Source organism: Euphorbia lathyris, chromosome 6 (assembly GCF_963576675.1).
Source record: "Euphorbia lathyris chromosome 6, ddEupLath1.1, whole genome shotgun sequence".
NCBI lineage: Eukaryota > Viridiplantae > Streptophyta > Magnoliopsida > Malpighiales > Euphorbiaceae > Euphorbia > Euphorbia lathyris.
This window is the reverse complement of record NC_088915.1, coordinates 82,667,845-82,680,717: the sequence shown is the minus strand read 5'-3', so window position 1 is coordinate 82,680,717 and position 12,873 is coordinate 82,667,845. Positions and strand designations below refer to the sequence as shown.

At 34.6% G+C, this 12,873-nt stretch overlaps 1 protein-coding gene across 1 annotated transcript; it reads right to left on the bottom strand.

Moving 5' to 3' along the window:
- Positions 1 to 793: 793 nt before the first annotated feature.
- LOC136233181 (large ribosomal subunit protein uL30w) lies at positions 794 to 3,184 on the bottom strand. The gene is made up of 5 exons (XM_066022785.1): positions 2,916 to 3,184; positions 2,658 to 2,813; positions 1,410 to 1,489; positions 1,229 to 1,331; positions 794 to 1,150 (listed from the first exon to the last, which is right to left on the bottom strand). Exons 1-5 carry the CDS (start codon positions 3,093 to 3,095, stop codon positions 935 to 937), a joined length of 735 nt encoding a protein of 244 aa, XP_065878857.1. The 5' UTR covers positions 3,096 to 3,184; the 3' UTR covers positions 794 to 934.
- Between the last annotated feature and the right edge of the window lie 9,689 nt (positions 3,185 to 12,873).

The following is a 12,873-nucleotide window of genomic DNA, read 5'->3' as shown; positions in this document are numbered from 1 at the left end:
ATACATAAAGAAAAGAGTTTTATGGGAAAATGGTAAGAATTTATAGTTAAAGTTGGAATTTGTGTGCCAACTCATATTTAATCTCACTAATTTTTAAATTTTTTAATAAATTTTGTTTAAATCCTTAATACATATATACATTATTTACATAATTATTCCTATACAGAGGTATAGTTTCTAAAGGTGGGACTTGGATTATGTATAACAATTAACATTTGGGAGGTTATTCTTATTTATAACCGGCCCAAGTTGGGACCGAAATTTTTTATAACAAATTGGAGGTTATTCTTATATAGAGTATTCCTATATAGAGGTTTTACTGTATTATGATTTTACACTATAATTTAAAAAATCTAGATTCCAATTCATAAACCACAAACCGTACAAAATATATTCTAGACTTCTAATTTATAAATTCTAATCCTTAAAATATATTAAAAGTACTGATTTTACTAGTTTGACATAATCCAAAAATATGACTTGATATAGTTGTAAATAGTTTTTAAAATATGAATTTCCGTGTAATTTTCCCAAAATGGTTACTGACCTTTTCCAGTAACCCGAGCCCATATACGTATACCCAACTAAAAAAATCGTTTTTCACACCACTATACAAGAGAGATGAGTGATGTAAAAAAAAGTTACATGTATACATTAATTGAATACTATTTTGTTATCAACTGATTTAATTTCTGAAAACTGTTTATCAATCCTAACCGAAACCTTCAAATCTTTACTCCTGTGATTATAAAGAACTACAAAAGGGAAAAAAGCAAAATCAAACCGGAACAAATGACAGTTGTAAACGCAAAGTATTGGATTAAACAATCAAGTCCAAAGTACCAAAACAAAAATCCACTCATTTCAGGCTGCAAAATTACCATTCTGCTTAAGTAAATCTCAAAACTTTGAATTGAACACAATTATAAAGAACCTAGTTCATTCTTCTGATTAGCTCATTGATATAGTCCTCGCGGTTTCCAGCATCACCTCCTTCAACATAGTGATTCCTCTTCCTCTTCAGACCTCCGAGTGGTGCACTTAGCTGGAATGGCCACAGGAAGTTGTTTGCCTCCTTGAAGTGTGGTCCGACAGTCATGATCTCATGGATTAGATCCTCGACACAGATAATTCCATGCTTTCCAAGAACCTGCAACCATGAGTGAGTTCATATTATAAGCACACTGCACCTCTGCAAATAAACAGTACAAGCATCATTGATACATACCTGTTCGACAATCGAATTGTCTGTCAAAGCAATTCTTTGTTGGGTTACTTTTCCGAAACCCCTCTTGTAAATCAATTCTCGCACACTCTTCAAGTTGGGATAACTGAAACAATTTATATACAGAATTATAAATTTCAGAAGTTGTGAAGAACTTGTATCAGTTAGGTTTTATGAATCATACCCATATGTAACATAAGGCTCAACCCTCTGTAGCATATTCACTGTTGCTTTGCTAACTTTGAGAAAAACACCATTAAATATCTGCAAGTAGAAAACTTGAAGGTTTAATCAATGTGCAATTAACTAACAAGTTCTAAAGACAGATAGAAAATTTTATTCCTCGTCAGGTAAATTCAGCAAAACATATTGTATCAATAAGAGACTATGTCAATTAATACAGAATGGGTTTGAATATCATTAAAAGAAAGACATCCAACCAGAGTGCAAGTAAATAATTCATCAAGAATGCTGACTGAAATGGCAAAATCAGAAGAGTTGCCATGATTAGGACAATGAGAATAATAATCTCAAGAAAGAAAACAGATCATGTCCCTATAAGATCATGAATACAGTCTCGCCAAACTTCAAAACAATAACAACAATATTCTCCAGAAAGAAAACGGATCATTTCTCTATACGATCATGAATACAATTTCCCAAAACTTCAAAAAGGTTCATGCTTCCCTCCTTGTGCAGGGGTTAAGTATTCTCCTCTATAGGGGTGGAAATTTTAGACACAACAACACGATATAAAGAGACAACCCGACTGGCATGACTTGATTATCATTTTTCTTGCATAACATATATATAAGATAACACGATAACTGGATTCGCCAGCCCTACTCCTCTATGACCTTCATCATTAAACAGATCCATAACATTTCAGTTTTTGCTCTTAGAAAGGTGTTTTAATGACGCAAAAGCAATGCAAGAGCTCCAATGGCACACACATGAATTCATATTATATTATATGTAGTCAAGCCAACATCAATGATACATCGGACAGAAATATGACTAGAGGCTAGAGTTACAATTTCAAATAGGAGGCAATTTTTGACCAAGACAACACGGTTTACAAAAATAAACTGAATGACAAGACACAATTGTCATTTTTGTTGCTTTTATATCCTACAACATCAAATATGTAGATAATATAGCATGGTTATGACACAATATCCCAAATTACCACCTCCAATTTCGAACAAATTTAAATCATTTCCCCACACAAGAACTATGAAGGATGCATTCAAAATTGACTGATTGGGGGAAAACAGCTAAAGTGAATAAATAAACACATCTAAGTAAATCAAATTCACAAAAAAAAAAAATGCATATAAAGATCTCAACCTCAAGTTATCATTTCTAGGTAGCAACGCCAATCATCAAATGATACAGTAAAATAGCAAAAAATCGTTTGGGAGAATATAACCTGTCTTAAACGCAACAGCTGCAAAATCTTCCTGGTCTTAGGGTCCATGGCATTGATACCACGGATCCTGATAATAAACAATAGCTTAGCTTCTGGAGGTACATAAAATCCTCCCTTTAGCTTAGCCTCACGCTTAAGCTGAATCAGCTCCTTTTGCTGATGATACAGAAAACGAGAAACACGATTAAAAAAAAAAAATCAAGCAATAGGAGAAAATACGAACAAACATGAATTTGTTTACAGGAAATCGAAATCAACCTGCTGATCATACTCCTTCGCGTATTGCTTAGCTCTGTTGAAAATCAATTTGCGGCCCTCAGTAGCCTTCTTCTTTGCAGCTTCTAACTCTTGCTTCTTAGCTAAAGCCCATTCTTCGGCTCTCTTCTGCTTCTTCAACACAGATTCCGGCACCGCCATCTTCACTTCCTCCCCGGTCATCTCTCTTTTTCTTATCGGCGGCCGTGAGATTTGATAACTCTCAGTTATGGGGATCAAACCCTAAGCCTTTCAATGCAGTCTCAAATATAGGTGTTCTGAATTTAGGGTTTTTGACATTTGTAGATCCTCCTTATTAATCAACGGCCTAGATCTGCCTCACTACTAGTAGAGCTAATCGCAGCCGTTTAATACTATTAAGTTTTTAGATCATATGGGCTGGGGTCAGAATGGTCCAAAAGCCCAAAATAAGCTTAATCCATAGTTTTCGGATCCAACTTAGTTAAAATGAGTTTAAATCAATTATTAGGGGGATAATTACTCATCTAGCCCAATGAAGAACCCCACTTTACATATCTAACTCACCTTCCTTTCATTTTACCAAATTAGACAAATAAACCCATTTTGGACAAAACTACCCTTATTTTAGTTTGAAGGTTCATCTCCTACCTCTCGCTCCTTCCACTTCCACTCCCTCACCTGACCTTTCCCATTCAACTTCATTGTGGTTCATCTTCTTCATTTTCAGTTCGTTTCAACTGCATTTTACGTTTTGAACTCATCACTATATATAATCCGGGTTGTTCTTCTCTACATTTTCATTTTCATTTTCTCCTACCTCGACATTTTCATCTCCGGTTTCTTTCTTCCCTACGAAGCGCGACTGTGATGGCAAGAAAACGGAAGGCGAAGGCGACGGCGACGGCGGCGGCGGCAAGCGAAGAGGAAGGACGAACAAAGCATAAGGTAAGCATGCATCATCTTCTTCCCTGTTACCGCCATTAATGGATTAAATGCGCTCGAATGCCCTCGTATGTTAACTGTATGTAGATATGGTCACATTGGGGAATTCATGGAAAGAATGTATGAATTAGAGATGCCGCATAGGTTGCGAAATAAGTACTTCAAGAAATACGAGACAATAACGACAATTCACTTCTTTGAAGTTTTGAAAAGTGTACAATGGAAGAAGAAGGATGCGACCGACCGATTTAACCAAGATGATGTGATGATTGCCATGTTGTACTTTGTGCATGGCAATGTATTGGATAATGCTAACGAGAGGCATGCAAAGGATTGGGTTTTGGATCTTGCAGATTATCCAAGCCTGTTTAATGAGTTTCCATGGGGGACGTTGGCTTGGGAGGAGACGTATAGGTTCTTGGACTGGGCCATTAGCAAAAGACTGAAGCAATTAGAGGCAAATGCAGCGGGAAATAGGAAACGTGTGCCATATCAACTTATTGGATTTGCACACGTATTCCAGGTATGATTTGTGTATAATTTGTGTATGATTTGTCTATATATGTTTAGTGTTTGAATGCGCCCAATTTCCATCTGTGTCGCATTTATAATGGAATGCGCTCAAATGCGACATGATTGAGTTATAACCGTGTCGCAGTCGAGCGCATTGAAAATGGAATGCGACATGATTAGGTTATAAACCGTGTCGCATTCGAGCGCATTGAAATTGGAATGCGACATGATTAGGTTATAACCATGTCGCATTCGAGCGCATTCAAATGGAATGCGACAATGTTATAATTCTTATCAATGGATACCTCTTATTTACAGACTTGGATTATTGAGTTGTGGAATGTGACTCATGCATATTACACAATGAGAAGTGGCAGCCCACTTCCACGCTTGTTTAGATGGTCCTAGAGAATAGTCCCCTCAAACAAAGCAATTAAAGAAACGTTTTCTGTAAGTGGAATGAGATTCGTGTGTTTCTCTTTACTTTGTATTTGTTTACCAATACATTGCTATTTTTTTTTTCAATGTAAGGTTGTTGATCCTCCAGACGCGTGTCTTGTGGTTGAGGATAGAGAGAAAGAGTTCGATTGGTACACGTATTTGGTGGACCATGTTGAAGGACGGGAAGTTGATATAAATGCTATATTTGCCCCAATAATGAAAGGTAAGGAGAAGGTTGAAGCTGAGGAAGAGGAAGGTGATGGGGAGGAGGAAAGTGATGAGGAGGAAGGTGATGAGGAGGAAGGTGATGAAGAGGAGGGTGATGATGGAGGTGATGGAGGTGATGATGAAGAGGGTGGTGAGGAAGGGGATGAAGTTGATAGATATATCATTGCATCACGGTCACAAACGACCGAGATAAAACAACTTCAAAAAGTTATAACGGATGTGCTTGAGAGGCATCATACGTGGTGCAAGGGACAATTTAGTAAGGTCGATAGTAGGTTAGACAACCTAGATGAACGGGTATCATTGATTGAGGGAGATATAAAAGAATTAAAGGCGATGGGTCGACCCAATGCTAATGTGGAGAATGAGGAGGCTGAGGCCAGTAAAATTCGGGAGGAGCCAGTGGTCGAAGAGGGGCGGATGAAAGATGGAAAGGAACAAGAGGCAGGTATGGTTCAAGAGGAGCCGATGAAAGATGGAAAGGAACAAGAGGCAGATATGGTTCAAGATGAGGAGGTTCAGAATGTTATTGTGGTACCAGACGATTCTGTGTAGGAGGAAGTTGCGCAATTAGATGAGGTTGTCCATCTTGATGATTCTGTGCATGAGGAAGTGACACCAAAGTTGCAGCAAGAGGTATAAGTTGGTTGAATTTATACATATCGTATCTCTATGTCGCATTCTGTAGTGGAATGCGCTTGAATGCGATAAGATTTTGCACTATGGCTTGTCGCATTAGAGCGCATTCATCTCCAATGCGACAAGATGTTGCACTATGGCTTGTCGCATTAGAGCGCATTCATCTCCAATGCGACAAGATGTTGAATTACAGCTTTCACGTATGAATTATTCATTACCATGTTTTTGTAGGTGGTTGATCCAAAAGAAGATAAAGGTCGAGGGACCGGAAAAGATGAAGTTAAGGAAAATACTCGAGGAGGTATAGTTCCAACCCGAGGTGGAGGCACAGTTAGAGGTAAAGGAGCAGGACGTGGAAAAGGAGCAGGACGTGGAACAAAAGTAGTACGTGGAAAAGGTAAACGGGTTGCTAAGGTTAGCAAGTATTTGAATTCGTCGTGGACCGATCCATTAAAGTACACCGATCCAGTAGCATTATATGGTGGCCATATCAAGTCCGGATTTGAGGAAAGACCAGTCATTTGTAATGTTGATGATCAGCGCCACCGAATAGATGCATGTTTGATAGAAGAGCTGGAATCGTGGATCAACGGGCCTGAATCAACTCAGGGAATACGTTTGAAAGGTTTAGAAATATACAGTTTGGATGCAAAAAATTTCAATACACTTCGGGATGTGGGGACGTATATCTGGAATGAGGTAACCTTAATCTTATATCATATTCATTTGTAAGTATGTGACTTTTACTGTATTAAATGTTTGCAAAATCTTATTGTAGCATATCAATGGTTGGCTGTATTTACTTAGACGACAGTCAGTACAAACTGATGTGGCTGCAGAATGGACCACTGTTGATACTGACTTTGTTGGATGTATGTGCCAAGCCATGTTTGTGAAGGGGTTCAATGAACCGGGGTGGGATAGTGAAGACTATTTCGTACGAAGAGTAAAAGGTGATGCAGATAATTTTGTACGCCCTTGGCACACAGTGAAGAGAGTGTTTATTCCGATAAATTACAAGCAAGAGCACTGGATCCTAGGAAGAGAGTGTAATATATAATTTTACTATCTTTGTAATAGTGACATATATGAGCAATAAATACCAAGTTAAATTAATTATTTTTTGTAAATTGATTTCATGAAAATTGCATTAAAATAGGCTTTAAGGGGGCGTTTGGTTCGTGCAGAGGTAACAGAATGAAATCAAGAAAAAAAAAGAGAAATGAATGGAATGATCATGAATTCTCTTATCTGTTTGTTTTAGTTCCATAAAGAAATGATATACCCTAAATAAATATATTGATCAAAATAAAAATTAAAAATTAAATAGAGACTAAAATAAAATTAAGGTGTGTAGATGTTAAAAAAAAAAGAAGAAGAAGATGGGTAGATGTTCAAATTTTATAAGAGGGAGAAAATGAAATGGAAAACCTTAGGGAGGATTGAGGAATGAGATTAAATTAGTTATGGGTAAATCCAAAACTAAAAGATGAGCAAAGAGAATGATTGAATTAAGAAAACAAACACCAACAAAAGGAATGAAATCTTCCATTCTCTTACCATTTCCTGAATCCCCTAAAACAAACGCTCCTTAACTTAATTTGATAATTTTTTTTATTGAAAATGACACAAATTTGAGAGAAACATAAATAAATACTATGAAAATAAATAAAAACTAAAAGTTGATACAATAAAGATTAAAACTATCAAATTGATACACAACGAATCAAAATGATACCAAATAATCTCAAAAACCGTGCTAAAAGATATGAGTAAAATGCCATATCACAACTCTTTAGACTGTTGCAGTTAGAACTACATTTCAGTGAGTTTCCAGCTAATCCAAAAACTATTCTGATGCGTTTGACTGAATTAAAACTATTTTCATGTCTTATACTTAATGTCAATGTTGAATCTACGATTGTTGCTACTTATAGACTTTAGCACTTTGAACTATCTAACTATTAGATGTGATAGTTTGAGACAATTCTCTTTGTCTAGTCTTGGTATGGGATTTAGAAATCACATGTCTAACGTAACAATCCCTAGTGATTTAAAGTGAATTTGATTTCTCACAGATCAGTTATGATGATGATAATAAGAACTTAATCTCTCTTTTTATTTTTCTAAAATTATTTGGTTCATCTTCAGTATCTCATATGCTTTTCATTTTTCATAAGGTTTATTTGACCTTTTCGTTTTGTTTTAATTTTATACTTCTCTGGATCTATAAATATTATTACACATATGGCTTACCTTAAGGGCTTGATTGGTTGAGAGGTTTGGGAGGTTTAGTAAGGGAATGGTTAGTAAGGGTTTGTGGAAACCCTTGTTTGGGAAAAATAAATTTAGAAGGGTAAGGGATTTGAGGGGTTTGACAAGGGTTTGGAAGGGTTAGATTTCTTCAATTTTCTTTCAATTTTCAAACCCACCAAATTGGGGGGTTTAGAAGGGTTCAAACTTTTATTTCCAATATTACCCTTATTAAAATTACTTAATACCCAAACCAGATTTTATTTATGATCTATGTTCTCACTTCCTCCTCCCCTCTTTTTCGATTTCTCTTCCTCACCGGCGGAACTCCGTCACCGGCAGAACTCCCTCAACTTTGATTTAAGTCAATTTTCTTCTATTTTTTTACTGTTGATGTTGTGCTTTCTCTCTTCATGGCTGCTATGTACATTTTAGTCATTTTATAATGTTTCATTCCTTTACAAACCCTTCATTCCAAACAAGGGAATGGTACAAACCTTTATAAACCCTTTACCATCCAACCAAACAAGGGTAAGGTTAATGCTTCCCTTCCCCTTCCTTCCCCTTACTCTCCCTTCCCTTCCCTTCCTTTATTTATCCTCCACAACCTCCCATCCAATCAAACCCTAAGAGTTCAATTTTTTCTTTCTCTTACTTAGATCTATATCATAATATCAAGCAATTGAATTCTTTTATATTTGGAGATTGAGTTTTGTTAGGGATGTAAACGGGACGGGGCAGGAAATGCATTTCCCATCCCGTTGTCCGACTAGTCGAGGATTCTATGTTACAGGAGAATTCTTTCTGCTTTAAATTGATGCGTTCCCGCTTTATCTTTCCCTTTGGGCTACCGTGCGCAGTGGTGAAATCTTCGGTTTGGGGGCCGATCAAGTTGAACTAGCGGCTTATGGTTGCATTCTTCGTCGAGTGACTTGAATCAAGTGTGTAGCTTTAGTTTTGGGTTCTCACCAGATCTTTTGAAAAGTATACGTTCTTAGGCACCCGTAAACTTAAGATTGTAAGCTTCTCAATTAAGTTTGTAGACAAATTAAGGGGAGAGTTTCTTAACCAATTGAGAGAAAAGCATCAAAATTAAGCAACATTACAATCTTCAGGAGGGTAATGAATAAAGTAGGAGATGGTAAAAGATTGAATGCTGAAAAAAAGATTTAAGAGGAAAATGATGAAAGAATAAGATGAAGTTTTTAAAACCCTCCAAAACAAGACAGATTTAAAGATACAAACCATGAAAGAAGAATCTACGGAGTTGAGGTCTACAAAGAAGAAAATTCCATTGAGGTTTGGTTTAAATAAATTGTCATAAGAAGGAGATGAAGTTTTTGGAAATTTAGAATTACAACAAGTAGTTATGAATATTAATAGTCTTTTCTTTATTGTAGTTTTTGTTGTTGGGATCAATTTCTTCTATGAATTTTAAGTAACTTATCGTTGTTGTTTTTTTGTTAGACATATGCATATTTAAAATGGTACTATTAATATAATAAAGTTCTCACAAAAAAAAACTTTATTAGAAAAATAACTTAATTAGAAAAAATACATATAAATTAATGGGTTAATTTCAAATAAATGTCTTATGGTTTCACGTTTTTGCAAATCGGTACTTGTCCTTTGTTTTTTATTACAAATCAAACCATGTGGTTTGTAAAAATATTTATTTTTTTTGTTGACTTTGTCAAATTTGGTTGATAACGACTTCAAAATGAAAATTTTCAAGAATTAAATGATATTTTAAGCAACTTTAATTCTTCAACGTTTTAGGTTTGAGATCATTTATGTGTTGTTTTTTCATGAGAGATAAAATTAATGTTTAGAGAGAGCTCTAAAAATGATGATTTGAAAAATAAAAAATGTGGTCAATAAATATGATACTAAACAACTTTAACTCTTGAAATTTTTTATTTTGAGGTTGTTATCGGTCAACTTTGGCAAGTCAATAAAAAAATGAAAATTTTGCAAACCATAGAGTTTCGCTTTGTAACAAAAAAAAACACAGGTACCGATCTGCAAAAACGTGAAACCATATGACATTTATTTGAGATTAATCCTAAATTAATTAATGATAGAAAGATAAACTATTAATTAGTTTTGTCGAAACTTATAAACTTTGTAGTGCATATTTAAAAACAGAGGGACTAACTAATATAATATGTATAAACCCAGAGACAAATAAAATATTTACCCATTTGTTTTTAAATTAACCCATACAACTTTTTATTTAATTAGGTGGGGATTTCTAAAACATTGTCCCGATTTTCACTAGTCGGGTGGTATAGATCGATTGATCAGTTTTTGACCTTCTAAATGGTCTCACGCGGTCCTAGGTGGGTTTAGACGGCTCCCAGACGGTCCTAGGCGACCCTTTTAAAAAAATTAGCTTTCAAGTTTTATGTCAATTTTTTTAATTTTAAATAAAATATTAAATAATAAAAAACTAAAAAAAACCTAAAACTCTCAAATTTATTTTTAATAATATTAATTTTATTTTATTTTGACACGTTTGTTATAAATGTTATTTTATTGATATATTTGTTATTTTTTTAAGGACATTAATGTAACTAATATTAAAATAGGTATGTTTTTCTATCCTAAATATTTTATATTATTATTTTTACATAGTATAATTCATATATTAATTGTATTTATATAATACTTTATTTTTTTTTATAGATTATATATAATACTTTATTTAAAAAAAATAAATAAATCTCTGACTAATCAATAAGGGCCTGTCTGTCGGACTAGCGTCTAACATCTTTTACAACTTTATTTTTAGCCGAATTTTGACAATAACAATCAGTGGAATGAGCATATGGACGACATGGTAGATAAATTTTCCACGCGAATTATTTTAAAATGACATTTCACTAAATTTAAATCGACCCAATCAGGGACGGATCTACAGTGGGGACACTTGCCCCACTGAGATCTAGGAAGAAATAAAATCACAACTGATATTTTGTGATTTCTGCAAATTTGCCCCCTCTGAAAATTCTTCCGCCATTGATGTGTAGTTGAGAGGTTGAGGAGCTGTGCGAACTTGCGGGGTTGAAGGAGAAGGTTCAAAACCTAATTTTCTTTTGTCTTTATGCTAGACAAAACGACGTCGTCTAATTTAAATGGATAGGCGCTGTTTTGTCTAACATAAAGACAAAAGAAAACTACATTTTTATCCCTCAACCTTACCCTCTCATTCTATCGAGCCAGATGAAAATCCCCAAATCAGTTGGCTTCTTCCCCAAACGAAAATCCCTCTCTATCCTTCCTCAAAACGAATCCCTAATCTCTAATTCTCTGCTCCTGCTCTTCTCTTTCCCAGGCATCGTACCCTCTTCTCTTTACCGTCTCTGATACTGCTCTTCTATTTCCCGTTCGACCGCCATCGTGCCCTCTTCTCTTTAACGTCTCTGCTGCTGTTGCTGCTAATTGATTCAAGAACCAATTGTTAAGTTATCTTCAATTAATGTCAGTTGAGTTCTTTTACTGAAATTGATTCTGCAAATTTTATGGTATTAGAGTTATTTAATTACTTGTTTATTTATTGAATTTGTTTGCTTGGTCTCCGGCCACTCTTCATGGTCTCTAGCCACTCCTATTGGATTTATTGAGTTTATTGGCTTGTACTTTTGAACTGGCTTTTACTTTTTGAGTGAGGATTGTTTGTTTTAATGTAAAATGGTGATAGCTTGTGGGTTTTGAAAACTGTTTCTAGGTGTAATTTGTTTGTGTTAATGCATAATGGGGATAGCTTATGGCTTTTGAAACCTGATTCCAGGTGTAATTTGCCCAATGATGATGGAGTATTGGAAAATGTAAATTAGATTAACATTTTATATAAATTAACAAATGCACATTACATGTGGACCCAATTAGTAATTTAGTAAAAATTTGATTTGAATCAATTAGCAAGAGTTTTGAACCAATGGAGCATTTTAAGCAAGCTTTTGATTTGGGCCAATTTAACATTAAATTAACATTTGATATCAATTGAGGATTTTAAGCAATGGTTTGATTTGAACCAATTTAATATTTGATATGTTTAAGTTAAGCCTAACTAACTTAAATGTGTAAACTTAAGTTATTTAGTAATTTAACATTTGATATGTTGTAATTTATGTTGTCATTGATTTTTTTTTACACTGTATATATAAATAGTTTGTCCCCACTATCTAGAAATCCTGGATCCGTCCCTGGACCCAACCGAGTTAAAAGGGAACGAATCCAAGTTGTTTTCCCCTATATAAACATATTGAGTTGGGTTTAGTGGCATGCCAATTTTTTAATCGTTAATTAGCATGGAATTTTTTTTCCTGATATGTCATTTACATATCCATTCTGATGATTATTATTGTCAAAATTTGGTTAAAGATAATACAGAAGCCGCCAAATACAAAGTTGGATGATTCTGATATTCAGAAATGATGTTTTATGGTATCGATGGACATTCCATTTCTAATACTTCGAGAACTGTGAATGGAATTAATCTTAAAAAATATGTATTCAATTTACGTTTATCAAATAATATTAATAAATAATCTGATTATTTGAGATTGTTGCATGTTTAAGTGACTTCTCTCTACCCCATTTTTTTTTGCTACAGTGAAATTAAACTACTAGAGCCCATTCCACTCAATCCAACTATTAAGGATGGTAATGGGGAGGAGATTATCCGAAAACCGCGGGTATCCAAACCGACGGGATGAGAACAAATAATTTTTTTTCCGAAACCTAAAAGGGATGAGGTGAGGATTGCTATATCCGTCCTGTGGGAATTCCTATTATATTACTGTGTAAATTTCCGTAGGATCTTTCAATAAAATTATTAATTTTAATTTTTAACCATTATTTTTATACCAATGTATCGTAATAAATTAGTAACCGGGAGATAAAATATATACAAAGCTTTTATATGTAAAAAAAATATACAGGGGCAATATTGAACTTT